Here is a 27,532-nt window from a genome sequence, read left to right on the forward strand (position 1 = left end):
AGGCTAATGAATAATATGACTATGCTTCAGATCAATTCTCAACAAATCAGTCCAACGGGTTCATATATTTGTTTAGACTTAGAAGTGTATAAATAAGATACACGAAAAATCGCTAATAACATCACCAATCCAAAACAGAACTCACAAGGGTATAACTTAAGCATTACAGTAGTTAGTCATATACTGGAACACAGGAAATTCACGCATATACCATTGTACTCGACCCCTAAATGCTATTCATGTATCAAAATCATCAAGCGACTTATTGAACTCTTGAAGCCACTGCATATTAACAAGACACCGCTGATAGAAGAATTCCTCATTCATTCATGCATAATAATAGTACGACGTAGAAGGATATAAATTTAGCGTTCAAAAGTAGGCATCACTAGGTAAGTCCAGCTATGATAAAACATTATTGTTAATATGGACATAATAAAAATACTGACAAGTGCTTAAAACAACAGATATCAATTAGTGCCTAAACTATGATCTACACGAACATCATCAACTCTGGTCTGCTGTACACATTGTTCTGCTCATCCTCCAAGATGGGGTATGCAGCTACAAGAGCATCCTGAGCTCCGATGTACAGTGAATTATAGATCTTCCAATACACTTCCCTAACCTTTCTTGCTGGGTGGAACAGCCCTTGGAGGCAGTAGTTGAGAATAACGGCAGCACCCAAGGCTACCCTCATCCCTTCAATGGCTTCCATCACAGCGTTGATCACGTGAGGAGAGGTTTCGAAAATGTTTGGCCAGACATAGTTCAGCAAATGAACTAGAGCATCCTCACAACCCAATCCAGCTACTCCCAGCGCCATGTGCTTCACAGCAGAAGCTGCCGTCTGCCTATGAACCAAATCTCTGTCCATGAGAGCATCCTCAAGCAATGGAGTCACAGCATAGATGTAATCCTTTCCCATTTCACCAATGTATTCAAAGAGGAAAGAGAGTGACTTGAGGACACCATTTTGCACATTGAGCTCTGGCACACGGTACTCATTCATCAAAGCAGGTAACACTGTGAAAGGCGAGCACGTCTCTGCAACTATTGCAATTGCTACAGTAGTGCAGACACGGTTCTGCCTCTCCTGCACCTTGAGGTTATTCAGAAGAGTTGCCAAGACATCCTGTGGACCAATGGCTTTTGCAATATAACCAAAAGTGTTCACAGTCGCCCTTCGAATTCCCTTCTTGTGTGCCTTCAGCATCTCAAGAAGCTCAAAACAGATCCTCATCCATTCTCTAGCTGGCACAAACTCTGCACCACGGTCAGCAATTCTCCCCACAAGATCAATACAATTTTCCTGCACTTTCTCATGCCTATTCTTCAAAATTGGTGTCAACCTGGGAAGCAAATCTTTGATAGGTGGAGTCATCTTCGTCATACCAATAACATTGACGATTGACTTGAGAGCTCCCAAAATTGACCCAAGAACTTCGGGATATTCCTCTCCCAAATATTCATACAACACAACACCAAGATGGCCCATCAGTTGTTCCTCATGGCACTGCTTCATAACAACAGCAATCCTTGAAATAAGGTCTGCTGCTTGCTGTCTCACCTTTGCACTCTTGTTGTTTAAACGCCATTTGATGGTACCACAAATCTGAGGAAGATAAGGTTTCACTCGCTGCCCAAGGGAGTTCACAACAGCACCAAACCCATTAAGCATCACATTAGCATCATCACTGGTCTGCTCTTGGAATGCGTATAGAATACCATCAATGAGAAGCTCTTCTAACCTTGCATCTATATCAGATGATCCCAAGTTCGTGACCACCTTCTCAATAGTCTCCATAACCATTCGCCTGTAAGGTTCACTCTCATCTTTAAGATCCTCAACTATCCTTCCAACAATATCAGCAACACCAACTTTATTAGCAATCTCTACAGTAGTCTCGACAAGTTGCTTATAATTTCTTCTATCCAGAGCCATCCTCCTAACCCAGAAATTCCTGAAAAACTCAGGGAGGATATCATTTCTAATATAATCCGCCTCCACACCCTCGGTGCTCACACATTGCTTCACCACTTTCAGAACAATTTTCTTCATTTCCTCATCAGGTGACTGGAATTCACGAATCAGAATAAGCATCACTTCCTTAGTATAGTAACTGGCATATAGAGCTTCCATCAATGGAATGATAAAACCAATGGCCTTCAAAAATGCAGCCAACACCTTACCACGGTGTTGCCTGATACCCTTCCATAGTGGCTTCAACACAGAGTCAAAACTTTCAATACCATAAGGAGCTGCAGCCTCTGCAAGAGCAGCAAGAGACAAAGCAGTGATAGTTCTCACTTTCTGATTCTCATCATTCAGACCATGCTCAATAATTTCCACAAGGGATCTCAAATGTGGCAAAACTGCACAACCAATTAAAATAGCAATCTGTTGAACAATCTTAATCCCCGTGTGCCGAGCCTGCCATGATTTCTTACTTTGACAGACAGCCTTCAAAAAGGGCAAGAGCGCAGGAATACCAAGAGCTGAAGCAACAACACTAAAAGCCCTAGCAGTAGTGTTCCTAACATATTCATCGATGTTATCAATATCAGGTCGCATGGCTGCAATCATAGTGGCCAAACCAGCAGCCTTACTAAGGTTAGAGATGATTTCTCTCCCCTCCACACGGGCATAGTAGTCTTCATCAATCAACAAAGGTTCAATCACAACAAGAATCTTATGCACATAAGGGCGAACCAATTCATCCAATTTATACAAAACCCTATCAATTACCTTAACCAACAAGTGCCTCTCTTGGTCCTCCAGTGTAGGTTGCATGAGCAGAGGCAAAATCCTGTTAAACAACGGCCCAGCACCAAACTCACGAGCCTTATCAGTGAGCTGTCTTAGAGCTGTTTTCCTTTGAGGGGGCGTTCCATTCTTCACCTTGAGCAGAAGTTTCATGATCTTCCTCTCTTTCTGCTCATCAGGTGACAACTCCTCTTCATTTTCTTCATTCAACAAAGCACCAAAATACTGGTAATCCTCGGGTTTCATGAATGGCAACCCACCAGGTGCTTCCTTAGGAACATCAAACTGCTGACCACGGTTCTCCTCAGGGATCTGATAAAGAGGAGTCCCCATCGGAGTAGGCGTTGCGAGAAGCTTCCTCGCAGGGGTCCTAATAGGCACATATGAAGCAGGTGGCTCCAAAATCTTATACCCTTCTTGAGGAAACATGACATCAAGCTCCTCATCAGTCAAAGGCCTATTCCTCTCCTCAATATCCCTCTCCCACCTCAACAAATTATACTGCTCCGGGGTCACAGAGCCACGCAATTGCCCGGGGGTTGGAGTGGCCAATCCAAACCCACCGGCAGGGGTCACACCAGGGGTATAAGCAGCCGCAGGGGTAGCACCGGGCAAAGGGGTTGCACTGCCCATAGTAGCAGGAGTTTCATCCCACCTAGAACCCTGCCTCTTCGGGGTTGGGGTAGCCATGCCGGAGAGCTTAGGGGTAGCGTCCCAAGTCATCCCAGCAGGCGTAGCACCAGGGGTAACACCACCAGCAGGTGTTGCATCTGAATCCACCAACCTCCCAGGCGTAGGAGTCTCATCCCATCTGTTCCTCCTTCCCGGAGTCGCGTCAGTCACCCTCCCCGGGGTAGGGGTGGCATCCCACCTCCCCGGAGTTGTGTCCGGCATATCCCAATCCGAGGTTTTCGACTTCTTTGCAGCACCACCCTCATCTTGTGACTGGTCCCACCTGTTCCTCCGCTTCTGCTGTTGCTGTTGCTGCTGCGCCGGTGGAGCATGTGGTGGCGCCGCCTTAGCAGCCTCCTCCTCTTCCTTCTTCTTCTTAGCAATGGCCTTCAAGGTCTCCTCCTTCTCCCTCTTCAGCGCCTGCTCCCTCATGACATCGGCGTAGGTCCTGACGGAGGGGTCCGGTGTCTTCTCGCCAGCAGAGAAGGGATCGTGGCGCTCCGGCGAGATGACCTGCTTGAGCCTCTTTTGGTGGTACTCACCCTCCCTGTCGATAATCTTCTGCGGCTTCCTTAATCCCAATCCGGCGTCGCTGTCATCACCACCGGGCATCTCCTTGAGCAGAGATTTGGGGGCAGTATAGGAGGGAAGCTTGCGATGAACCTCGTTATCCATGGCATCGATATTCTCTTCATCTTCGTTGGCAGGGATTGAGGTGAGGTAGGAGCCCTTGTCGGAACCGCCATAGAGGTCAGTGTCGAAGGTGAGAGAAGTGAGGGATGCGAGTTGCTGCTCCGTCTTCTTGCGCTCTTCCTGCGTCTTTGCAATCTCTTGATCCAAAGACGCCATTTTCGTTGCGTTTCTGATGCTTCTTAATTGATATTAGCGTAAACCCTAGGGAGTCTGAAGATTAGGGTTTGAAAGAGTGAGAAAGTGACGAAGAAGGCGAAAACGGAGTTCTGAGAAGTGAGAAGAAATGAAACAGATTCAAAGATGAAATTCTAGAAAAATAAAAATCCTTTGCGAAATAACCGACTCTCAATGTCGGTTTTTGGATGTCATTTATGGGCCTGAACCATGCTCTTCCAGGCCCAAAAACACTCTGTTTGGTTCTAAGTTTGAATGATACCTAATGAGTAATGACCCAGAGAGAAAGTTTGAATGATACCTAGAAGGAAGTTAATGGGCACAAGTTGGAAAAGGTGGCGGCGATGGGAGGCTCCTCCCTCAATGCTTGACGGCGATCTTCTTCAGGACTGCTCCGGTGAAGGGTTTGCTGATGTCTTGTGTTACTACTTACTAGATCCAGCAGCTGACCCTCTGTTTGTGCCTTTTTAATATTACTTTGGGCCTAAGGCCCTCCTAGCTTTGGGCTTAAATTTTCTGTCCAAAAAAAATAAATATTACTGGATATTTTGGAGCATATTAATTTAACATTTGCTCCAAAGATTATGACAATTGTTTTTAATTTGTATTTAAATTATAACTAATTAAATATGATAAATAACTATGTGCAATTGAAAAAAATCTTAGACTAGTGAAAAATACCTATTAATCCACCCTTTTATTTATTTATGTTATAATTTAAAAAATAACTAATGTTGTAGGATTATTAACAATTATTGAATTAGTTAAAGATGATCAAAATATTTGATTTTATAATCAATAATCAATCATTATAATTATGATTCAAGTCTTGTATAAATGAAAAGATCACTTCTGAACAGTTGAATAGTAAATTTTCCATGAAAAACTATGAGAACTAGTGCCATGCATTGAATTCAGCAAGGATGTTTGTTTTCTAAACTAGCACGACGTCAGTAGGAACGATGGAAATTATTGTACACAATATTGTCATTTTATGAAAAAACCGTTAAGGCAAAAAAATTAATCAATCAAATAAACGTCTTTTGTTTTGTTTTGTTTTTTTTTTTTTTTGAAAAGTAGTAGGTTATATTTTATTAATTAGTAAAAAAAAAAAATATAAAGATATCTAAAATAGGATAGCATAGGAAAAGGTGAGAATCTTTTAAAAAATACACTAATAATATACATTCAACTGTGTATAGACAAATTAAGAATAAGTTAGAAAAAAGAAAGTAATAAGATGAATTGAGTGAAACTAAGAATTATCTTCAGGAAGATGACGACATGATGAGGTAGAAGAGATTTTTTTTCGGAATTTTATAAAGTAACTTGACCGAATTTGCAAAAATGGCAGATGACATCGAAGTGTAGTTTTTAAAGACTAACTAACTAGTTGTGAGTTTTTTAGTAGTGCCAACAAATAATGATAAGCAATTGAGAGTTTCAGTCAATATTTTTCAACGAGTTAATCATTTTTATTGCTGCAATCCATCATGTTCAAAAATTATCAAAATTTTATGAGAGAAGACCGTCTCTAAAAGAACTTTGAGACTATACTTCTTTACTTATAGAGCAGTAGAACAAACAGTGAAGGATCATTTCTATTACTTGACGATGTAAATAGACAATGACAGTGAATATGAGTAAAGACCGAAAGATAGTCATGTAGAGCTTTTTAAATAAAGATCTTAACTTTGTGGGGGCAACTTCAGCTTCCATAGTCCTTGAACCTTGGCGATTATTGTACGAGAAAATTTCACTCCCTTCTCCTGCGAGATACTAAAATGACACGGTCCTCCCTTCTATTTTATAAATGTACATTCTCCTCCCTTCTAACTTTTAAAAAACCTCCTCTTTAATTCATTTAAAATTTTTTGTGTTAACTAATATTAACTTTATCCATTTTTTAAGAAAAAATAAATTATTTTTTGAAAAAAATACCCATTAGCAAAAATTTTATTTTTTATCATTAAATTTTGCTTACCAAAATATCCTTTAATAAATTATTTTTTTTATTCATTAAATTGTATTTTATTAAAATATTTTTTAAAAAATCAATAATTAAATTATTTTTTTCTAAGATACCTACTCTTCAATAATTTTTTTATTATTAAATTATAATTTTATCAAAATTTTTGTTAACAATTATTTTTATATTTTACTATTAATTTTTTAATATCAATATATATTATTTTAACATTAATTAAAAAAATCTTACTACTGTTAATATATATATAACAATTAATATATATTGATATTGAAAAATAATCTTACTAAAATTTTTTATTTAATGTTAAATTAATATATATAGATATCGAAAAATTAATAGTAAAATATAAAAAAATTATTAACAAAAATTTTGGTGAAATTATAATTTAATAATTAAAAAATTATTGAAGGGTATTTTAGAAAAAATTATATAATTATTAAATTTTTTAAAAAATATAATTTAATCAATAAAAGAATAATTTATTAAAAGATATTTTGGTAAGCAAAATTTAATGATAAAAAATAAAATTTTTATTAATGGGTATTTTTTAAAAAAAAATATTTTTTTTAAAAAATGGATAAAGTTAACATTAGTTAATACAAAAAGTTTAAAATAGATTAAAGAGAAGGTTTTTTAAAAGTTAGAAGAAAAGAAAATGTACATTTATAAAATAGAGGGAATGAGAGTGTTATTTTAACATTTCGAAGGAGGGGAGTGTAATTTTCTCTTATTGTACAGTGCTATATTCTATTCCTATCCTAATAAAAAGAGAAAAAAGAGAACAAGAGATCAGTTAACTTGTTGGTTGTTGCATTGGGTACGTAGCTTCATAATTGGGTGGGGGCGGCGACTACTTAAAGACAATTACTCATACCAAATACCATGTATGTATATGTGTATCTGGATATATATGCGCATATGGCGCTGTAATTTGCGCACTCTTGTTCTTTTCTGACTACTTTCCTTTCATATATACTGTTACATAGTACATACATAGCTTACTTAACTTCCCCAACTTTTCTTCAGTGGAAAAAGATAATGCACGTTTTTTAAAGTCGGTGAATACTATGGTGTCTAAAACACAGTGCTTTTTTATTAAAAAATAATATTTAATTTAAAAGATATAATAATAAATATTTTTTAAAAAAAATCAAAACTTACTACCAAAGGTAAGTTACGCAAAATTTAGATACCAATTCATAGGTACTATAGAATTGACCTTTTAAGTTTTTTGTCTCTCCATCAAGCACATAACAAGACTATCACGTGTGATCGTACCTATATTGTATTTTTGTATTTTTCCAGTCAGAAAATATACAAAATACATCAATTTAGTGTCTCATGATACAATATTTTTTTCCATATCTCACCTGTCAAAAATAATTTTATGTCTCTGTATCTATATCTCAATGTCCTATCCTTATAAACAAACACAGCTTTAAATAACATCATAAGTTCATAACATCATAGCAGACTTAAAATGCAAGGTCATTTTCTATACACTTGGATCATTATGTTAGTAACTAACTACTAAGCTTGCGTCTCAAACTACTAGCTACGCAACTCACAAAGGCAAGTTACACACAAAATAATTAATCAATTATAGCATGAGTTCCTTTCTTTGTGCACCTCTTGGAACAAGAAGAGGAAGAGGTGGTTATGTTGAAGATGGGTCATCAAGACAAGATGTTCCAATTGTGGTGAGAGAGGGTGTTTATTTGACATGGGAGGAGTTGTGGGTGACAATGTCAAAACCAAGTGGAAAGGATGGGAAGAAGGCAATAATCCTTGAAAGCCAAACAGGGTATGCCAAGCCAGGACAGCTTCTTGCTGTTATGGGTCCTTCTGGTTGTGGCAAGACCACACTTCTCGATGCCTTAGCAGGTACCTATCTGAGAAGTGTTAGGAGTCAGCAAATTTTATGATTTATAGCCATTAATTAGTCATCATTAGTATTTTTAATGGTGTGAGATTACATATAATTGTGTGGGATTACTCACTTTTCTTTTGTTGGTTAAGTGCTGGCCAAATTTTAATAAACGTGCGACTTTCTTAAATCGTAATAAATAGAAATAGAGGCAAATATGAGTTTCTTTAGTTTCTAAACCAACACAAAATGTGCTGCAACATAGAGAGATTATAATTATATCAACAAAACGAACCTTTTCAAAAGCTGAAGAACTTCCAAGTTAAGGCCTTAATTGCCATGTTCAAATTATATTGCAGGTAGGTTGAATTCAAAAGCAAAACAGACAGGTGATATCTTAATCAATGGACGAAAACAAGCACTTGCTTATGGAACATCAGTAAGAAGAGACTAATACAATTATTTCTACAATATTATTTTTCTTGTTTCCCTCTAACCATTTCCACACTCAACTGAAGCCTTTTTTAACATGTTATATACAGGCATATCTAACACAAGATGATGCTATGTTGACCACACTAACAGTTGAAGAAGCAGTGTACTACTCAGCTCAACTCCAATTACCTGATTCAATGTCCAAGTTTGAAAAGAAAGAAAGAGCTGAATTCACAATCAAGGAAATGGGTTTGCAAGATGCCATTCACACAAGGATTGGAGGGTGTGGTTCCAAAGGCATTAGTGGTGGCCAGAAAAGGAGAGTTAGCATTTGCATTGAGATTATTACACGTCCTAACCTTCTATTCCTTGATGAACCAACTAGTGGACTTGATAGTGCAGCTTCTTTTTATGTTATGAACAGAATAGCAAGATTGAATAAAACTGATGGCATTCAAAGGACTATTATTGCTTCTATTCATCAACCTAACACTCAAGTTTTCCAACTCTTTCACAACCTTTGTCTTCTTTCTAATGGTAAATTAGTCTACTTTGGCCCTGCTTCTGCTGCGAATAAGGTTCGAATTTGAAGAAGCCTAGTATGTGTGTCAGCACAATTATTATCATGTGTAGTTTGAAGCTAACTTGTTCTTAGTTGCATGCAGTTTTTTGCATTGAATGGTTTTCCCTGCCCAACTCTCCAGAATCCTTCTGATCATTTTGTGAAAGCCATTAATAAGGATTTTGAGCTGGTTAGTGCAATTTTTTTCTACCTCTTGTGAACTAATTTGTTTATTTTGCTGATGTACTTTTATATTCCTAGGAGGACCCTGAGCAAGGATTAACTGATGGACTTACCACAGAAGAAGCTATTTATATGCTTGTAAAATCATACCAATCATCTGAAATTAGTCAACAAATTCAAACAGAAATAGTTGCCATAAGAACTGGTGTAAGTGCATTTACTTACATTCTTATTGATTGGTATAAATATGATACCTAGTGATAAACAAACTTAATGGGAGCAGGATTCTAGTGCAATGGAGAAGAAAAGCAATGCTGCATTCTTTACTCAATGCATTGTTCTTACAAGAAGATCATACTTGAATATGTATCGCGATTTAGGCTACTACTGGCTACGCCTATTCATCTATGGCGCTTTGGCTATATGCCTTGGTACAATTTTCTACAACATTGGTTCAAGCAAAGAATCAGCTCAGGTAACACAAATCTTAATGTATATCTAGATACAAAAGATATACCAAAGAATAACCAACTCATCAATCTTGTTAATGATTTTAGGCTAGAGGCTCATTGCTCATGTTTGTGGCCACATTCCTCACTTTCATAACCATTGGTGGATTTCCTTCCTTTGTAGAGGAAATGAAGGTAGGCTAATCCTTTTATGTTCATGTCATTTGCAAATGCAAATTTTTGGCACCAAATATAGTTAACTAATGGGGTATTTGACTATTTTCTCTTGCTTTTTTTCATTCAGGTATTTGAAAAAGAGAGACTTAATGGGCATTATGGTGTCACTGCATACATCATTGGACAAACATTATCATCCATTCCATACATATTATTGATATCACTGATACCAGGAGCACTTGTTTATTACCTAACTAATCTTCACCATAGTTGTCAACACTTTGTGTACTTCACTTGTGTCCTTTTTGTTTCTGTGATGTTAGTTGAGAGCCTTATGATGATTGTTGCCAGCATGGTTCCAAATTTCTTGACTGGAATAATCACTGGCTGTGGAATTCTGGGAGTAATGATGTTAAATGGTGGATTCTATAAGTTGCCAAGTGATCTTCCTAAACCAATTTGGAAATACCCTTTATACTACATTTCAATTCACAAGTATGCATACCAAGGATTGTTCAAGAATGAGTTTGAAGGTCTAATATTTACCAACAAAAATAATAATGATCAAGTTGGGGAGCATATGAAGAACATTAGTGGTGAAGAAATGCTAAGAGACTTATGGGAAGTGGAAATGTGTCACTCAAAGTGGGTTGATCTTTTCATATTGTTGGGGATGTTGGTTTTGTATAGAGTCTTGTTCTTGGTGATCATCAAGGCCATGGAAAAAGTGAAGCCTATTGTTGCAGCCTTCAAGTGGAAATAGCATAAGATTGGTGCAAAATTTCTGCATTATTGAGTGATGAGAGTGCATGACAACTAAGCTGATCTTGCATGATTGTTTAGGAAACACTATTTTTGTTTCTGCTATAGATACTCCTAGACTAAAATACCATTATAAAAATTTATCACTTCAAAAACTCTATCTAGCTTTGTTATACTAAGATTTCAAATTTTGATTTTGTGCAAAGAATTTTATATAGTTACTCATCATTATGATCAAAAGTTCAAAGCCATAATTATGGTCAATTAAAAAATGTAACTTACAAATGCAAATGGTTAGACAACTAAAGTTTTAATAAGATATTAATCATTGTTTTTTGTGATAGTGACTTACAATAAAAGTAACTTTTGAAATGCTAAAGTTTTTTATGGAGAATAAAAGTAAATTGAAAATTTTTATAAACATAATCATTATTTGTAAAAAAATTTATATATATGTCAATATTATTATCCAATCAAACATATGCTATGACAACTTCAATGGTATATTTTCTATAAGTCCCAATTTTAATGGGTGGAAAAGCCATATTTTCTTGTTGGATTATTGGGATCAATATTTTTGTTAGCTAATTATGTAATATAACTTTATAATTTTATTAATTTTTATTAAAATTGTATTTTTTAAGGTGAAAATTTAGGTGTAATCTATTTTATGTGAAGTTAATAATTAAGAATCGTTACATAATAATTTAATCAAATTAATTAAATTATTTAATAATTCTCAATTATTAACTTCAAATCAAGTTGACTGTAGTCTGTACCTAAATTTTTATTTTTTATTTTTTTTTTTATGGTGGCGAATCCGAGTTCTATTCAAATAAATATTGAAAAATTGAAACTTGAATTATTACGAAAAAATATCTTGGTAGGGGCCCAAGTTATTATACGAACCCTGATTCGCAAATTGAAAGAGAAGGCGAAGGGAAAGGAGGGTGCGCTTCTGCCGGCGTTTCTCTTTTGACGGAGAAATGGAAAACGACGACGTCGACATGAACGCCGAAGATAACAACGAACCTGTATTATCTCTTTCTTCTTTTGTTGCTATTCTCTGTTTCTTTGAGTTCACCTGATTTCATTGAATCGCGCTTCCCTCTTCTGTGCTGCTGATGTTCGAATCCGAAACCCTAATTTTGATGATACGCCACTGCTATTGTGAGTGCAGGATTTTGATGACATGGATAAGCGCTTGAAGGATATAGAAGATGAAACTGCTGCTCTTAAAGAGATGCAAGCCAAGGTCGAGAAGGAAATGGGATCTGTTCAGGGTAGCTATTTTAATTTTTATTTTGTAAATGATTTCTCGTTCTGCATTGATCATAGAACGTGTCCTAACTCCTTTGCCTACAAGATGTTTTGTTTCTGGTTGGATGATTACGATTTGGCTTGTTTTGTTACTGGCTAATGAGTAGCATTCTCTCACTTGGCTGTGAAGAGAAGCTATATTCTTGTATACTCATTTGAATATTCATGTTATGAACAAATTCAAACTGAATTTTGTTGACCTCTGTTTTAGAGTTCACAGGGCTTCATGCTTAATATTATTGCATTATACTTTTAGACCATTTTTTATGTGGTTTGTTATGTTTTTCTCTCTCTTTTTCATTCCCTTCTCATTCTTATCTATGTTAATGTGTAAACAATGTTATTCCAGTGTATTGTTAGACTCCATTGTCTGTTATTGATTCTAATCTCCCAATAGATCTCGGAACTGCATCTGCTAGTCAGGTCAACAGAGAGGAGATAGATTCTCGTTCAGTCTTTGTAGGCAATGTGAGCTCTCTCATTCCCTCTTTACTTGAGAAATTTTTATGTTGTTTGGCTGTCTTTTCCTCACCACTCATGATATGGACTGAATATATTAATGTCTTAACTTCTTTCGAAGATATCAACGTCATAACTTTTGTCTAATTCATTTGTTTATGAGCCAATGTGTATTGGTGGATAAATACATTGGACTTTGCATATTTTATCCTGGGAAGTTCAAATCTTTCGTTGCTGTTGAATATGCTTGTTCTGTTTTGCATTTGGATTGTGTTTCCATTTGGTGGCATCCTGCTTTGACGTGATGTTTTGACTACAATCGCAGGTTATGCTTCCATCTACGAGTTTTCTGCTATTGTAATGCTGCCGTTGAAAGTATAGGATAACATATGGCTGGAGGAGAAAAAAATTTTCATTAAGAACTTGAAATTAACTGAGAGTGAAAAAATAAAATATAAAATGCAAAAAAAAAAAAAAAACCTTTGAGGGATAGAAGAGAGGGTAAAATTAGTTAAGGGAAGTGATCTTTGAGGTTTTGTGAATTTTCATATTTTGAGAGAATGAGGGAAAAGAAATAATGAACCAAGAAAAAAAGAAAAGGAAAAAAAAATCAATTTGTTATATTTAAGGATAAAAATGATAAGCCTTTAGCTAGAAGTTTTAATTGGCATACTGCCAACTTTTTGCGTTGGGATTGACTGAGGAATTGTTAGATTGGAGATTATGAGCCAGGACTCCTACTGGTGAGAAGAGGACATGCTCTCTAGGTCAAGTACTATATGACTTTATATCATTTTGGTTGCAAGTTCAAAGGATGCTTTTAGTGGTGCCTAGTGCTCGAGAAATATGTAGACCTCCTTTTTCCATGGTGAGAGATCCTCGACATTCTTATTTTATCCTTTTGTAGGATCAAAAGGGATTTCTTTTAACTTGGGTCTTTTTAATTGTCTCCCCTGTTTTAACACTGCTTTTACCTCAAAAACTAAAGAAAAAAGAAAGAAAAAGAATTGAGGTGCACTATAGAGAGTAACTTGCACAATGGATAGCTGTGAAGGAAAAAAAAGAAAAGTTTATATTTTTATAAATTACCAAGAATCTGAATACTAATTGATGGATTTTGAAATTTAGCTTCCCAGATCTTTTCATTTGTGGTTGTCTAATGGCAATATGGTACTCTATTCTTTAAAGTGTACCTTGCATTTCGGAGGATGCATCTTGATACTTGCAGTCATATAGGCCAGGACAAAGTATTTTGTCCCGGAAGGTTTCCTGCATGTTAGCATGCCTGCTGTTGCCCATTGGTTGAAGACATATCAAGCCTTTTGCGTTTTAGTTGCGGGAAAACCAGTACTAACATAATTATTTGCAACTTGCAAGGAGGAGTGTTCCTGCAAAATAAGGCTGATTATCTTTTTGGCATGGTGACCAAAGCTATCACAATAAAATTACTATAAAATATGCTTATTATATATATACTTAAGATGCTTTTGTTGATAAAGCTTGTATTTTCAGATATATTTATTTTTTCCATTGAATGTTGCATGGATAATTAGGCAAATGATAATAAGTTATCTGGTTGTACTAGTAAATAGGACACTGATGACTCATCTTTTATCCTGAAAGGCTGGTGTTTAAGTGTTGACAATTATTTGAAACCATTTCCATTTAATAATCATTTTGGTTTTGCTTGTTTCTTAGCTGTGATGCCATCATGTAATCTCTTGGATTTGACACACTCCACAGGTGGACTATTCATGCACTCCTGAAGAAGTGCAGCAGCATTTTCAATCATGTGGAACAGTAAACAGAGTCACCATTCGGACTGATAAGTTTGGCCAACCCAAGGGTTATGCGTATGTAGAGTTTATTGAAACAGAGGCTGTTCAAGAGGCCCTTTTGCTGAATGAATCTGAATTGCATGGGCGTCAATTAAAGGTTACAGCTAGAGGCTCTCACCGTTCACTTCAATTTTTTTAACCATGTATGCTTATTTGAACATTTTTCAGGTAACAGCTAAGAGGACGAACATACCCGGGATGAAGCAGTTCCGTGGCCGCCGACCTAATCCACACATGGGATTTAGAGGCAGACCGCCATATGCACCTCCTTTCGCCTATGCTCCTTATGGATATGGGTATATGCACTTAGTTCTTGGCTTCTTGCCCTCTCCAATGTGTTCTGTTTTTATGCTGCGATAGTAAAACTTAACCAGATTTGTCTGTTAATTACAGAAAGGTTCCAAGGTTCAGAATGCCAATGCGCTATAGCCCCTACTATTGATTGTCCAATTCTGGTTGGATGAACAGAATGCCCCACTTCTCCATCATCTAGTACCAACTACCATAGGGTTTTAGGCATGCTATGTGGGAGTTTTCCAACCATATATTCATTTGATTGAGTTCTTTTGTTCTGTGAGGATTAAGCTTTGACTTAAACAGCAAACCTTGTAAAATTGTTGTGCTTGGGCCTGCTTTTACTTTGCATTGCTTTAGTATAGAATATTAAAATGAAGTTATTGTAAAATTATCCTTGGTAAATGTGGTAATTCGTGGGTTTTGTTTTGAGTTGCCTATTCATCTATATTGCATTATTGTTGCCGATATTTTTCTTTATGAAAATGGGCCATGCATAGACTGTGACCATTCGCTATTTTATACGTCACATACTCTTTTGTACCCCATTGTTTGCGTGTTGTTTAATTAGTCCAATGAACCCACTAAACCAATTAAGTGAAAAGAAAACGTAAATCAGATGGCTTTAGTGTTGATTATTAAGAATTATAGTTTTTTAAGCTGTCACGGTCATTTTTACGATTGAATTAGTGAAAAATAAAATCGTTAAAATTTAAATTCATAACATTTGAGCACCTATGGGTGGGTAGTTGAGTTCGTTAATTTGTCCGAGTTTATTCATAATAGAAAGCTAATGATTGAATTAATAATAGTATCCAATAAAAGGATTAAATTAATATTATCTAGATTTTTTTTTTTTGGCCGAAAATGATCAATTACTTAAACCAACCTTTTCTTCCCCCCAGAAATTTCCATTCTATTTCTACCCTCAAAAGGACAAAACAAAGATCTAAGCACACTATTGAAGAGTATTATTGATGATTATAATATTTAGCATGTCAACTTGGAAACTTTTAGGATAAGGCTTGAATTATTCAACTCACAAAAAGGACATTTATCATTATTTTACTCCCTCGAATAGTAGAATATACCAACTTTTGTATTCTCTATTCTGTTTCTGTTTACCCTTCAAAGTATCAAGTTGCCAAGATTACAGCCGACTCACTCAGACACCGTTAATGTCTGCGCAGATCCTCATCGCTCCTTGTCAGATTCCCTTTCGGACACTCTCACATGGGAAAAAACCAACTAAGACAAAACAAAACTTAGTTGAAAAATAATATATATAAATTAAAGATTTAATTTTAATATACTAATACAAATAATTTTAGATATCATTTATATTAAATATTTTTTTAATTAATAAATTTATCAGTGTACATTTAAGTTATAAAAATTAGAATTTAGGATTATAAATTATAATAGTATAAATTTAGGGTAATATTAAACTACTACTCCATAAAGTTGTTTATCGCTGAATCAGATATAGGAGTGTCTCTGCAAATTGCAATGGCTCTGGCATCATCATCCCTTATCAGCTTCAAACCTTGTCTCTTCGCACCTTTCCAGAAACCACGCAGATCCATTGTCGTTGCAAACTCCGCAGAGCCCTCATCAAAATCAGCGTCACCATCAACCGCTTCTGCCTCTGCTTCAGCTCCAGCATCCACGAAATGGAGCCTCAACAGCTGGAGAACGAAGAAGGCGCTTCAGCTTCCGGAGTATCCAGATCAGAGCTCCGTCGATCAGGTTCTTCACACTCTGGAGACCTTCCCTCCGATCGTGTTCGCCGGAGAGGCCAGGAGCCTCGAGGAGAAGCTCGCTCAGGCCGCCATGGGCAACGCCTTCCTCCTTCAGGGCGGTGACTGCGCTGAGAGCTTCAAGGAATTCAATGCTAACAATATCCGTGACACCTTCCGTGTCATTCTTCAGATGGGCGTTGTTCTTATGTTCGGTGGTCAAATGCCTGTTATCAAGGTTTTTTTTTTTTTATCGTCATCCCTAATTTACTCAATTCTCTCAACAATTCATTCAAATTGTAATTAAATCTGAAATTTGGAGCCATTTTGATGAAGAATCAGGAGAGTGTTGTATTGTGGTTGATCAAATTTACCTTGGTAAAAAAAGGTTGGGTGCCTTTCTTGGGTTGGAGGTTATCCAATCCCTCAATTAATGATTTGATCTATAAATAGCAATGATTACTTGCACACAACTACTGTCATGAATCATGTTTTACATTTATAAATGATTTGATGGAAAGTTGGAGACAATTTTTTAATTTCCATTTAGGCATTCAGTTTTAGCTTGTTTTATGTGTATGCTTTAGCATTATATTATGAATCAATCAGAATGTATGATATTCTTAAAACTGTTGGATATGGTGGTTTAGGTGGGGAGAATGGCGGGCCAGTTTGCGAAGCCAAGGTCAGACCCTTTTGAGGAGAAGAACGGAGTGAAGCTGCCTAGTTACAGGGGTGATAATGTGAATGGGGATGCATTTGATGCTGCATCGAGAATTCCGGATCCGCAGAGGATGATAAGAGCCTACACCCAATCTGTGGCTACTCTGAACCTGTTGCGTGCATTTGCCACCGGAGGTTATGCTGCCATGCAAAGGGTCAACCAATGGAATCTGGATTTCATGGAGCGTAGTGAGCAGGGAGACAGGCATCTTTTCTATCCCCTAAAATCTCAAATCAGGCCATATTTAAAAATCTTATTCTTATATGGTTAAACTTTAATGTGGTTTGCGCTTGGGATGGATGTATTTGAAAATGCACTTTTTTCCCATCTTGCTTAAAAGATCATGGAAACAAAAGGGTTAGAATAAGTGGGAACGAAATTGGAAGTAGTCTGAGATTATTTGCACTTAATTTTAATTCGGAAAATGGCATCTCGGGCACAAACATATGGGAAGAAAAATCAGAATAAAAAAGTAGAAACAATAAAAGATGGGATGATGTTCATTATGTTGTTCCAATATCTTCAACTTTCTTGTAGTGGTCCTCTACTAATTTACATCTCTGATCTAAAGTGGTAGTTCATGCATTAGTACTTTTCTTTTTCGTGCTTTCTGCAAATGATATACAGAACTACAGATCATTTTAAATTGAAAAAGAGACTTTTTATTCTTGAGATTGTTCTCTCAGAAAGTTTTCAACATCCTGTTACATTAGTTCTTGTTTGGTGGTGTGGGGTTACAGGTATCGTGAATTGGCTCATCGAGTCGATGAGGCTCTTGGCTTCATGATTGCTGCCGGACTAACATCGGAGCATCCAATCATGACTACAACAGAGTTTTGGACTTCCCATGAGTGTTTGCTTCTTCCTTATGAACAAGCACTTACCAGGGAGGACTCTACTACCGGGCTTCATTATGATTGCTCAGCTCACATGCTCTGGGTTGGGGAACGCACCCGCCAACTGGATGGTGCTCATGTTGAATTCCTGAGAGGAGTTGCAAATCCACTTGGAATTAAGGTATACTGTCCCTTTAAAGGATTTAGCGCTATATTGCTTGATCAAATTACTTTTGCGCTTTTTTCTATTTAGTTTGATTACGTTGTATTAAACCAACTTTGTTTTGATTATCAAAATTACTTTTGCATTTGATAGACTTTGTTAATTAGTTCTGAGCATCTTTAATGTGCTATGCATGCATTTGCTCCCACTGAAAAGGCCATGTGGTTTTCAGGTGAGTGATAAGATGGATCCAAATGAACTTGTTAAGCTGATAGATATTCTGAACCCCAAAAACAAGCCTGGAAGAATTACTGTAATTGTTAGGATGGGAGCAGAGAATATGCGAGTGAAGCTTCCACATCTAATCAGAGCAGTGCGCGGAGCAGGTCAAATTGTCACTTGGGTTAGTGATCCCATGCATGGCAACACCATCAAAGCTCCATCTGGACTTAAAACCCGTTCTTTTGATGCAATCAGGGTAATTTTCATATATACTTTATTCCATCTAAATATATGTACTTGTTTTATATCAATTTTCACACAATGCAGAAGTTTTCACTGAAAAGACTATGTGGTCTATAATACATCTTGTTTTTGATCCTATGGAAATGTTGGGGAAAAAAAGTCTGCTTCTGGATCATGATGTTAGAGACTTTCGTGTTGTCTCACATAACACTCTGCAGAACTATCATTGGAATATTTCTTTTGTTTGGCGGTTGGCAACAGCTTTCAAATAAGAATTTCCAATAAGATTTTTCCAACCCTCATGATCCATCAAAATTTCCATGAAGTGTTTTACCAATATGGAAAATACCAGATGCTGTAATCCTTGTTAGGTTAATGATGAACAAAGCGAGTATACGGATCTGACACATAATTAGTTAAATGATTATTTGGCTCTTCATTTACTTTCGTAGGTGCTAGAAAATTACAGCAGTACATTAAAAATGCAGATGAACTGAACATAGTAGAATCAAATTGATTTTTTATTTATCTGTTATGTTTGTGCTTTCTTAATGGCATTCACGATCTGGCTCTATCATAGTCTCAAGGTTGAATGCTATTGCATATTACCATAACTTCTATTGCAACTGACTACAAATTCATGTTCCTGTATGTTGTTATTTGCAATAGGCTGAGCTGAGGGCATTCTTCGATGTCCATGACCAAGAAGGAAGCTACCCTGGAGGGGTTCATTTGGAAATGACTGGGCAGAACGTGACAGAGTGTGTTGGAGGTTCGAGGACCATCACTTATGACGACTTGAGCTCGCGCTACCACACGCATTGTGATCCAAGGCTTAACGCCTCTCAATCTCTAGAGCTTGCATTCAACATTGCTGAGAGGTTGCGCAAGAAAAGAATGCAGTCTCTAACCTCACTTTAAATATTGGAGTAAGAAGGTGTCTTCCTTTGTTCTTGGATCACAGCATGGTGTTGTACGAACATAAATTACACTCTCCAATATAGAGTGGCCAAATTCTGTGAGCAATCCCACCATGGCCATAAGAACATAAATTATTAAATTATATACTGTGTAAGTGTTATAAGACAGTTAAGTCAAAGTATGGAGAAGGGGGTGCATCAGGTTATAGTAGCAAGTTTTGTTCTAGTGTTGTTGGGGACAAGTATGTGCGTATTTATTTTAGATTAAGTAATGAGTGATGAATGAAAATTTAATGTTTTTAAGTATATCTTCATGGGCACACAATTACCAAAAGAGAAAAAAAGCTGCGCATTTTTATAGCGTTCTAATCAATAATTTTTTGTCACAATTTTTTGAAGGGTTTAATTTTCCCTAATAGTAAAAAACTACAAAATTTTTATAAAGGGTTTCTAAGCTCACTCTAGATCTGAGAGTAAGAGGATCTTGTTTTGTTCGTGGATTCATGATGGATGAAAGAAGTTTTGGAATAACAAATCTTAATGCATAGCTCCACCGATAGACTAGCGAGTGCCACATAAGATAGAAAAGTTTTTAAGTATACCGATACATCGGTATTTCAGTAATTTTTAAAAATCAATGAAACACCGTATATTGGTACTCTTCTTTACATTGATGTATCACTCAAGTACCAAATTTCTTTCATCCATTGCATACACAAGGCTAACAATTTATAATTGATGGGGATAAGATTTGATTTGATTTGGTTGTTTTGAAAAGAAAGAATAGATGATAGAAAGAGAGAAAAGACATTGCAGATGTAGCAGTAGTAACTAACAAAACGAGATAAACCTAATCTCCTCTACAATGCTTTCACTTAACAATTAACAATGAATGAAGTACGGGGAGCTAAAATTTAACATTTAACAATGTGGCCTCCTATGTCACACCCCCTCAATTCATCATTCCTATTTCCTACCATTCTTTTTTCCTCTTAAAAAGAAACCCCTTCATACTTTATTCATTCACCATCCATCACCTTTTTTGGATCATCTCACTTTACTTCTATAGAAGGAAAATTTTAAAATGAAAAACAAACACAAATTCTCTCTCTCGGTTTTCAAATTCCAAAAGAACAATCTTAAATAACTATGGTGAAAACTTACAAGTATTTGTATTTATGTAAAATTAATAATAAAAAATAAAAAATTATTAATTTTAAATAAAAATAATTATATGTGAACTTTTATTATTAACACATGATATAAATAATAAATATAAATTTCATTTTTCTTTATTCCTCGTTATACACTTATACATACACTATTTTCCCCCCCTTAACTTCTTTACATGAAGTGACGAAACAGAATTTAATTTACACGTCATACAGTAAATGACAAGAACAATCTAAAATGGCAAACTAGTAATTTTCAAAAGCAACACGAAACCTGCATCATCTTCTTCCTTCCCCAACTTCATCACAATTCACTTTTAAATCAGTATATCTACACCACCACACTACAAAGTACAAACCTCTTTCTCACTATCACACAAGCGTCTTGCACGCTGACGTCACCGGGTCCCACATCGCCGGCAACAGGAACTTCCTTCCGTTCACTCCGTTCGCATTGTAGCTCGCTCCCGTCGTCTTCTCCACCAGAACCCGACCCGGATACCCTGGGTACGCCCCGCTTCCAAACACTCCGGTGCATGCCGACACCGCTTCAAGCGGCGCCGTCGCCGGCCCCTGGAAATAACCGTTGTTGAACGGGTTAGTTACGGTTCCCGCCAAAAGTGTAGCCAAGTTGATGATCATGCCGTCAACTCCAACGTCTCCGTTTGGCGCCACCAACGGCGGAGTTTGCGGGCCGTAGATGGGCTGGTGGAAGGGCCACGCACACTGGCCCGGGCATTGAGTCTCTGAGTTTCCAACCCACACGTACGCCGTCCGGGCCTTCCCGTTGACGGAACGAGTAGAGCCGTGAGTTCCACAACGGCTCGAACAGAAACCATCAACGGAAACATCCTTAGCCGTTAAAATGACGTTGATGGCGGACACGTCGTTGAAGCTGGAAGCGAGAGAAAGGAGGTGCGTTGATTTGAGGTACTTTCCGAGGGAATAAGCCGGGTGTAGGATTTGCTTCCCTACGAGGAGAGCAGAGGAGCCTCCACCTTTGTAGTTTTCAGTTGTTTTCCACCAGGATGCTGCGGAAGGCTGTGGTGGACCACCGGAGCTGAGGGAGTTTATGAAGTCAACGATTATGGAGCGTTGGATTGGAGTGAAGGTGCCGTACCATAAGAGATTAACGGTGATCCTTCCCTTGAGGAGTTGGCCGTTGTGGTACTTGAGAACGAGGGGCTGCTGCTGTACTAGCGCCCCTGCCGTGAAGTTCACGAGAAGCAGAACCAACAGCGTGGCAATGTGGTAATTAAAGGCCATCTTAGAAGGTCAAAGATTCTATGAAGATTGAAGGATGAGGTGAATGGAAAGCGGGAGGGAAGGGGGTATTTATACGCGGGTATGGTTGGAGAGGGTCCACGTGGGAGCATCTGATTGGATGTTCTGGAGTATCGGGCGGGTGACGTGGCGGTCTACGCTGAATAAGTTTGACAATCCCCAGACTGAGAGTAGAGTGCTTTGGTTATTCTGTTTAGTGGAAATCCACACGCAATGGGCACCCTCTGATTCCAATCAGACGGCCAGAGGGTCCCCGTGAAGCTGACGTCATATCATCAGAAAGTGTAGAGCAATCAAATTGATGAGAATAGTAGATGGTTCCCCAGACTATGGCTTCTGAGCCATTATCCTACTCAATACGTCAAAGTATTACTATTTTAATTATAAATGATATAAAATAAACACATTTATTTACTCTTATTAATTGATTTTTTATTTAATTTTAAAAACAGAAGCGCAACTTGGTTCAGAAATCAAAACCATAGTGCGGTCTGGAATCTGGATGGCCACTGTGCAAATTCAGCGTTTCAATTTTCACTTTTTAAACACTAGAAGCACATAATGGCATGGGACGGTGCCAGCCAACTACATAAATTGAATGAAAAATTATATATTTTTTATAATATACAAAATAAACTATTTATCCTCTCTCACTTTATCGATATTGAAAACCAATATATAGAATAATTCTTAAACTGAATGGCCACTCACTAATATCATTATCGATGTACATGCATTTGTTTTGGCGGTTGTTGGATAATTCAAAAAGACATAAACCAAAATTCCATTGCATAGAGGCTAGCTAGGCAGTGTAGTTATTAATTAAGATACAATGCGAGAAAGTATCATTATCAGATACCTTCCAAGTAACCTTAGCATTATTTAATTTACATGCAACTTGATATTAAGATAATGACAATTTCCTTGTTTGATGAACCCTGGCCTTTAGTTATAATATATTTGCAAAGGCCATTTTGAATTCTCTATTGCTTTATAGGCCTTCCACTTTGTCGTATTCAAATTAATATTTATAGATTATCTATGTATATAATATATATAGTCTTTCAAAAGAACATATACTGTTTTTAATATGAACAATCATTTTCTATTCTAAAACAGTACTAAATAAGGATTCAGTAATGATGTACGAGACAACTGAGTGTTGTAATGTCATAAAAAGTGCTAAAAACCAGCCATAAATAAATTTAAAAAACATTCGATTAAAAAACATAAATTGTTCATAATATATATAATAGTATAGGAAACATTTCAAGTGCACCGGGAAGTACCGGTGCACCAGTTGTGTTGATTTCAATTAATATATATTATATATATTTTTTATAATTCAGATCAACGGTTAAAATAACTGGTGCACCGGTACTTCCAGTGCACTTAAAATGTTTCCAACAGTATATTGAGGAGATTGACCTAATCACACTAATATCCATAAATTTTTTTAAGAATTAATGATAATAAAGAATTTGAACAGAAGTGGTTTTCGCTTTAATTTGTTTAGTCTATTATATTGGTGGGAAGTACATGATGAACCATGCATATAAAGAGAGAGTAGTGGCTTAACAAAAAAAAAAAAGAGACAAATTATTTATTAAAGGTAAAGCTAACACACACCACATGAGATTAGATTAGGAGAAGGGGATTATAATTAAAAAAGTAGTTAGTAGAGATAATCCATGAAGATTCATGCACCAGTCTTTGATTCTTAATAAATTAAAGTCACAATCACATCATTATTAAGAAAGTAATGAGGATAGATTATCAAACAAAAACAACAAATGAAGCGGTATAATTGAAAGCTAGAAATACCACTTTGGTTTAAATGAAAAGAATGAGCAATGGTAATTCACGTGCGAGTTGGGGGAACGAAGATTGAAGAAGCCAACCAGTTCGTTTTATGAATCAGTGATTCCATTTTCGCGCTAGCCATAACAAACCGAAACATCACACGCAATCCCAATTCTTTCTGTTTTTATACGAAATTGATATTAAAAATTATTATATAATTTAATAAATTTGACTAAATTTTTATTTAATAATTTTTAATTATCAACTTCGTATAAATTATATACGAAAATATTTAATAGTAAAAAAAATAATCAAAAATAACTATAATTTATCTTATTTAACATTTATTAATTGTTGATAATTAATAAATATTAAATAAGACAAATTCTAATTATTTTTTTGTCCTCCTAATATTATCAAATTATATGTAAATTTTCACTATGTTCTTTTTTGGTCCATAATAATTATTTGGACTAAATATAAATCAGTCTTTTACAATTTAAACATTTTTAATTAATCTCTAACTATTTAAGTAATTAGTTTAAACAATTTTAATTATTAATCTAAAGACTTCCGGATAAATACACTAGCAAGTCGCCATTTACAGGACCGCAAGTTTAGACAAATTATTTCAATAATTGAAAATTAATTAGAATTTTCAATTGTAGAAGATCACTTTATTTTTCACACAAATAGTTAGAGATTGAAAAAAATATTTACTCTAATTTTTATTAACAAGTTTTTTTCTAATACATACTTTAAGAATACATTTTAAATAAATAAAATTTTTATTTTTATTTTTTAATTTTATGATTTTAGAAATAACATGTATATTTGAATTTTTTTTAACTTTTTCAAGAATTTAAAAAATGAATTAGAATTATTACTCCTTTAACATCAGTATATTATGAAATTTTAAAACTTGTGGATGTATAAATTAAAATGATAATCGAACCATCAAAAAAGGATGGGCTTATAATTATATTGTTGTATATTTGTTAGGATTGGTTCTGAATATTACTATTTGCCCTAAATGGAGCAGTAATTAAACAACTCCTCTATCATTGAAGATTCATTGAATACCAACACACGCAATATATATGGCAGGTACCACCACTCAATACTATACTATATATATTCACTGCTAAGTGCTAACACACATTCATTTAACGTCACCTTTCCACATTGTTAGTTACTTTGGTTGGTACTTGTTATGCAACCATTAAACGAATTTGTTGTGTATTATTGAATTCAACCACATGAATCTCATAAATAATAATCAATAACCATGGGTTACATACTTACGTGCATCCATGCATGTATATATGTATTCAGTTAATAAACAGTTATTGGAAAATATGCGTTCCAATAATTTAATTAAGCAGCAATATTGACAGGCGGTGTACTATCATTTTTTATTGTACATAACTATAATTCTTTTATAAAGAAGATATATATATATATATATATATAGCAGTATTATAAATAATAGGAAAAGTATGAAGAGACAATGTATATTTTATACAATGTGTACAATAGAGTTAATTTGAAATTAAAACTAAATTTTAGGTAACTAATTAATTTTAAAATAGTTTTCAATTTAAAATTTAAATCAAATATTAAGATTACCGTCGGTTTTAGAAACAAATAAATTACCTTCCTCTCTCTCAATATAGTTTGTCAGCGTTCTATGCGTTTCTCATCGAGTCTCACTGGTACATTATCGCCACGGTCACCAGCCACCATCGGAAATCGCACCGACACTGTTCCAACTGGTGTCGTTGCCGCACAGGCCACCGCCAAGGGAGGACGCGCATATTGTGTGGGTCGAACTAATGGCACCGCAGCAATCCGGACATCCAGCGCTTCCGTCGCAGCTGGTGTGTGCCTTCTTTCCGACACCATCCTCACCTCCTCCGATACGCCTTCGCTTTCTTCCATTCCTTCAAGTTTCTTCTCACCGATGATACCATGCTCTTCTTCTTCTTCGGATCCAAGCATGGTTAGCTTCTTTCATGATTTGAGCCCTATGCTTTACAACAGTGCCGCTTTTGTTATGACTAGTCCTTCAAAATTATGTTTCACTACAATAATAGTTTCTTCTGTTTATTCATCTTCTTCTTCTATTTTAATGGTCAATTTAGGATAGTCATTTTAGTAGGTATGCAGATGATTATTTTATTTTTATATAGATGATTATTCTGATCGGATTGAGTTTAGTTATATATAATTAAAATATGTTAGATGTTCAATTCATTAGGTATGCAGATGATTATTTTTATCCTTAAGTGGATGGTTATTTTTATTAAGGGTGAGTGGCGTGTGGCAACCCAAGTAACGACGGTGAAATGGAATGATTATTGATGAAGGTGGGTAGGCCGCCGATTAAAAAAGAAGAGAGTATTGGAGGATTTCAGATGGTTATTTTTTTGAAATAACTAATTAGATTTTTTAAAAATTTGAAATTTAAAATTTGATGTGAAATAACTGAATAAGAGTTTTTAAATTTATTATTTTATGAGTAATTTTTATTTTTAACTCATATGACTAAATAAACGGTCCATTGTACACATTGTACAAATATCTTGTTAGTTTTCTAGCGGGACTCTAAATAATAAGAACTTTGATTATAGTGAAATATTGTGAATTTTGTGGAAGATATATGAAAAGGAAAGGGAAGAAGTCCAAAATGGGCAGAGGCGTAATTTGTCCGTGAATTAATGAGTTTTGTTTGGATTATGTGACGATAAACAACTTTTGTTACGATGGAACTCACGGAGAGCATCACTGTATGTGTGGATAATTTTCAACCATGCAAACCTAACAATATTATGGCGATTAAGACATGTTTCGTTTTTTAGTATGTCAATTATAAGCCATCTTGATTGGGTAATTTTGGATTAGGACTTTTATTTAATTTCGGGAATAATTTATAGCTCACAGGGAAAGATTAGAGGACGTGAAAAATATGCATATTTACACCAACGTCATATCCAAATAAACAAATTAAATAAAGAGGTTCATTGCATATGGCATGATTAATAAATAATAGAATAATTATAAAAATTTAATTTTTAATTAATTAATATTTGTTAATTTATTTTATTGTAACATTTTTTTTGAGAATTTAAAATTTAAAATAAAAAATAATATTAAAATATTAATTAATATTGACTAAAAAAATAATTTATCAATTTAACTCTAAATTATAATGCTACATGGTCGGCCTAACATGAGTTTAGTAGTGTAGTAAATTAAATATTATTAAAAAATTATATTTCATGTATATCGTACACCAATGTTTGAATAATTTTAATTATTAATTTTAATTATAAAAAATATATAATATATATTAATTAAAATCAACAATTAAGATTATTGAAATATTAATGTATCATATACATTTAAAAACTTTTCAATATTATTTTCCATTTCCAAATCATGAGTTTTGTGGATTGTGAAGTAAGCTAAGTCTAATGTAGATGCATGAAGCCTAGAAAGTAGAGACTATAGAGTCATAAAAATTTTACATTCACGGGGGAGAATATATAGCTACCTACTAAAAATTAAATGAATATAATAATGTTCATGTTTGGTGGTCGTCAACCAACGCCTTATTATCCTTTAAGTAGAGTCAAAATCTATACATGCACAACCAAAAAGGGTTCAACAATATAATAATGTATAGCAGCGGAAATTTGGCAGCAGTTTTATAAAATCGTCGCAAAATGACATACTGCGATGTATATCACGACGGTTAAGAGTGCGACTACAATCAGTATTG

At 35.4% G+C, this 27,532-nt stretch overlaps 5 protein-coding genes across 6 annotated transcripts; 3 read left to right on the top strand and 2 right to left on the bottom strand.

Annotated features, from left to right (window-relative positions):
- Positions 1 to 307: 307 nt before the first annotated feature.
- Positions 308 to 4,862, bottom strand: LOC112785317 (uncharacterized). Its single transcript, XM_072230821.1, has one exon. The coding sequence runs from the start codon at positions 4,286 to 4,288 to the stop codon at positions 494 to 496; it is 3,795 nt and encodes a 1,264-aa protein (XP_072086922.1). The 5' UTR covers positions 4,289 to 4,862; the 3' UTR covers positions 308 to 493.
- Positions 4,863 to 7,769: 2,907 nt separating this feature from the next.
- Positions 7,770 to 10,889, top strand: LOC112786742 (ABC transporter G family member 1). Its single transcript, XM_025830113.3, has 8 exons — positions 7,770 to 8,180; positions 8,523 to 8,602; positions 8,706 to 9,176; positions 9,264 to 9,350; positions 9,422 to 9,550; positions 9,627 to 9,818; positions 9,901 to 9,987; positions 10,097 to 10,889. Exons 1-8 carry the CDS (start codon positions 7,904 to 7,906, stop codon positions 10,730 to 10,732), a joined length of 1,959 nt encoding a protein of 652 aa, XP_025685898.1. The 5' UTR covers positions 7,770 to 7,903; the 3' UTR covers positions 10,733 to 10,889.
- A 624-nt stretch (positions 10,890 to 11,513) lies between these two features.
- On the top strand, positions 11,514 to 15,074 carry LOC112785004 (polyadenylate-binding protein 2). Of its 2 annotated transcripts, XM_025828404.3 has the most exons (7): positions 11,596 to 11,765; positions 11,912 to 12,014; positions 12,449 to 12,519; positions 12,836 to 13,378; positions 14,254 to 14,445; positions 14,517 to 14,644; positions 14,742 to 15,074. In XM_025828404.3, exons 4-7 carry the CDS (start codon positions 13,325 to 13,327, stop codon positions 14,788 to 14,790), a joined length of 423 nt encoding a protein of 140 aa, XP_025684189.1. In that variant the 5' UTR covers positions 11,596 to 11,765; positions 11,912 to 12,014; positions 12,449 to 12,519; positions 12,836 to 13,324; the 3' UTR covers positions 14,791 to 15,074. The 2 variants fall into 2 exon arrangements, with proteins under 2 accessions (XP_025684187.1, XP_025684189.1); XM_025828402.3 differs by lacking the exon at positions 12,836 to 13,378 and having other exon boundaries at positions 11,514 to 11,765.
- A 422-nt stretch (positions 15,075 to 15,496) lies between these two features.
- LOC112785002 (phospho-2-dehydro-3-deoxyheptonate aldolase 2, chloroplastic) lies at positions 15,497 to 19,795 on the top strand. The gene is made up of 5 exons (XM_025828400.3): positions 15,497 to 16,619; positions 17,032 to 17,309; positions 17,846 to 18,122; positions 18,337 to 18,582; positions 19,239 to 19,795. Exons 1-5 carry the CDS (start codon positions 16,152 to 16,154, stop codon positions 19,488 to 19,490), a joined length of 1,521 nt encoding a protein of 506 aa, XP_025684185.1. The 5' UTR covers positions 15,497 to 16,151; the 3' UTR covers positions 19,491 to 19,795.
- A 957-nt stretch (positions 19,796 to 20,752) lies between these two features.
- LOC112785003 (protein EXORDIUM-like 2) lies at positions 20,753 to 21,978 on the bottom strand. Its single transcript, XM_025828401.1, has one exon. It carries the CDS (start codon positions 21,925 to 21,927, stop codon positions 21,034 to 21,036), a length of 894 nt encoding a protein of 297 aa, XP_025684186.1. The 5' UTR covers positions 21,928 to 21,978; the 3' UTR covers positions 20,753 to 21,033.
- Positions 21,979 to 27,532: the final 5,554 nt, after the last annotated feature.

Source organism: Arachis hypogaea, chromosome 20, assembly GCF_003086295.3.
Source record: "Arachis hypogaea cultivar Tifrunner chromosome 20, arahy.Tifrunner.gnm2.J5K5, whole genome shotgun sequence".
In the NCBI taxonomy this organism is placed as follows: Eukaryota; Viridiplantae; Streptophyta; class Magnoliopsida; order Fabales; family Fabaceae; genus Arachis; species Arachis hypogaea.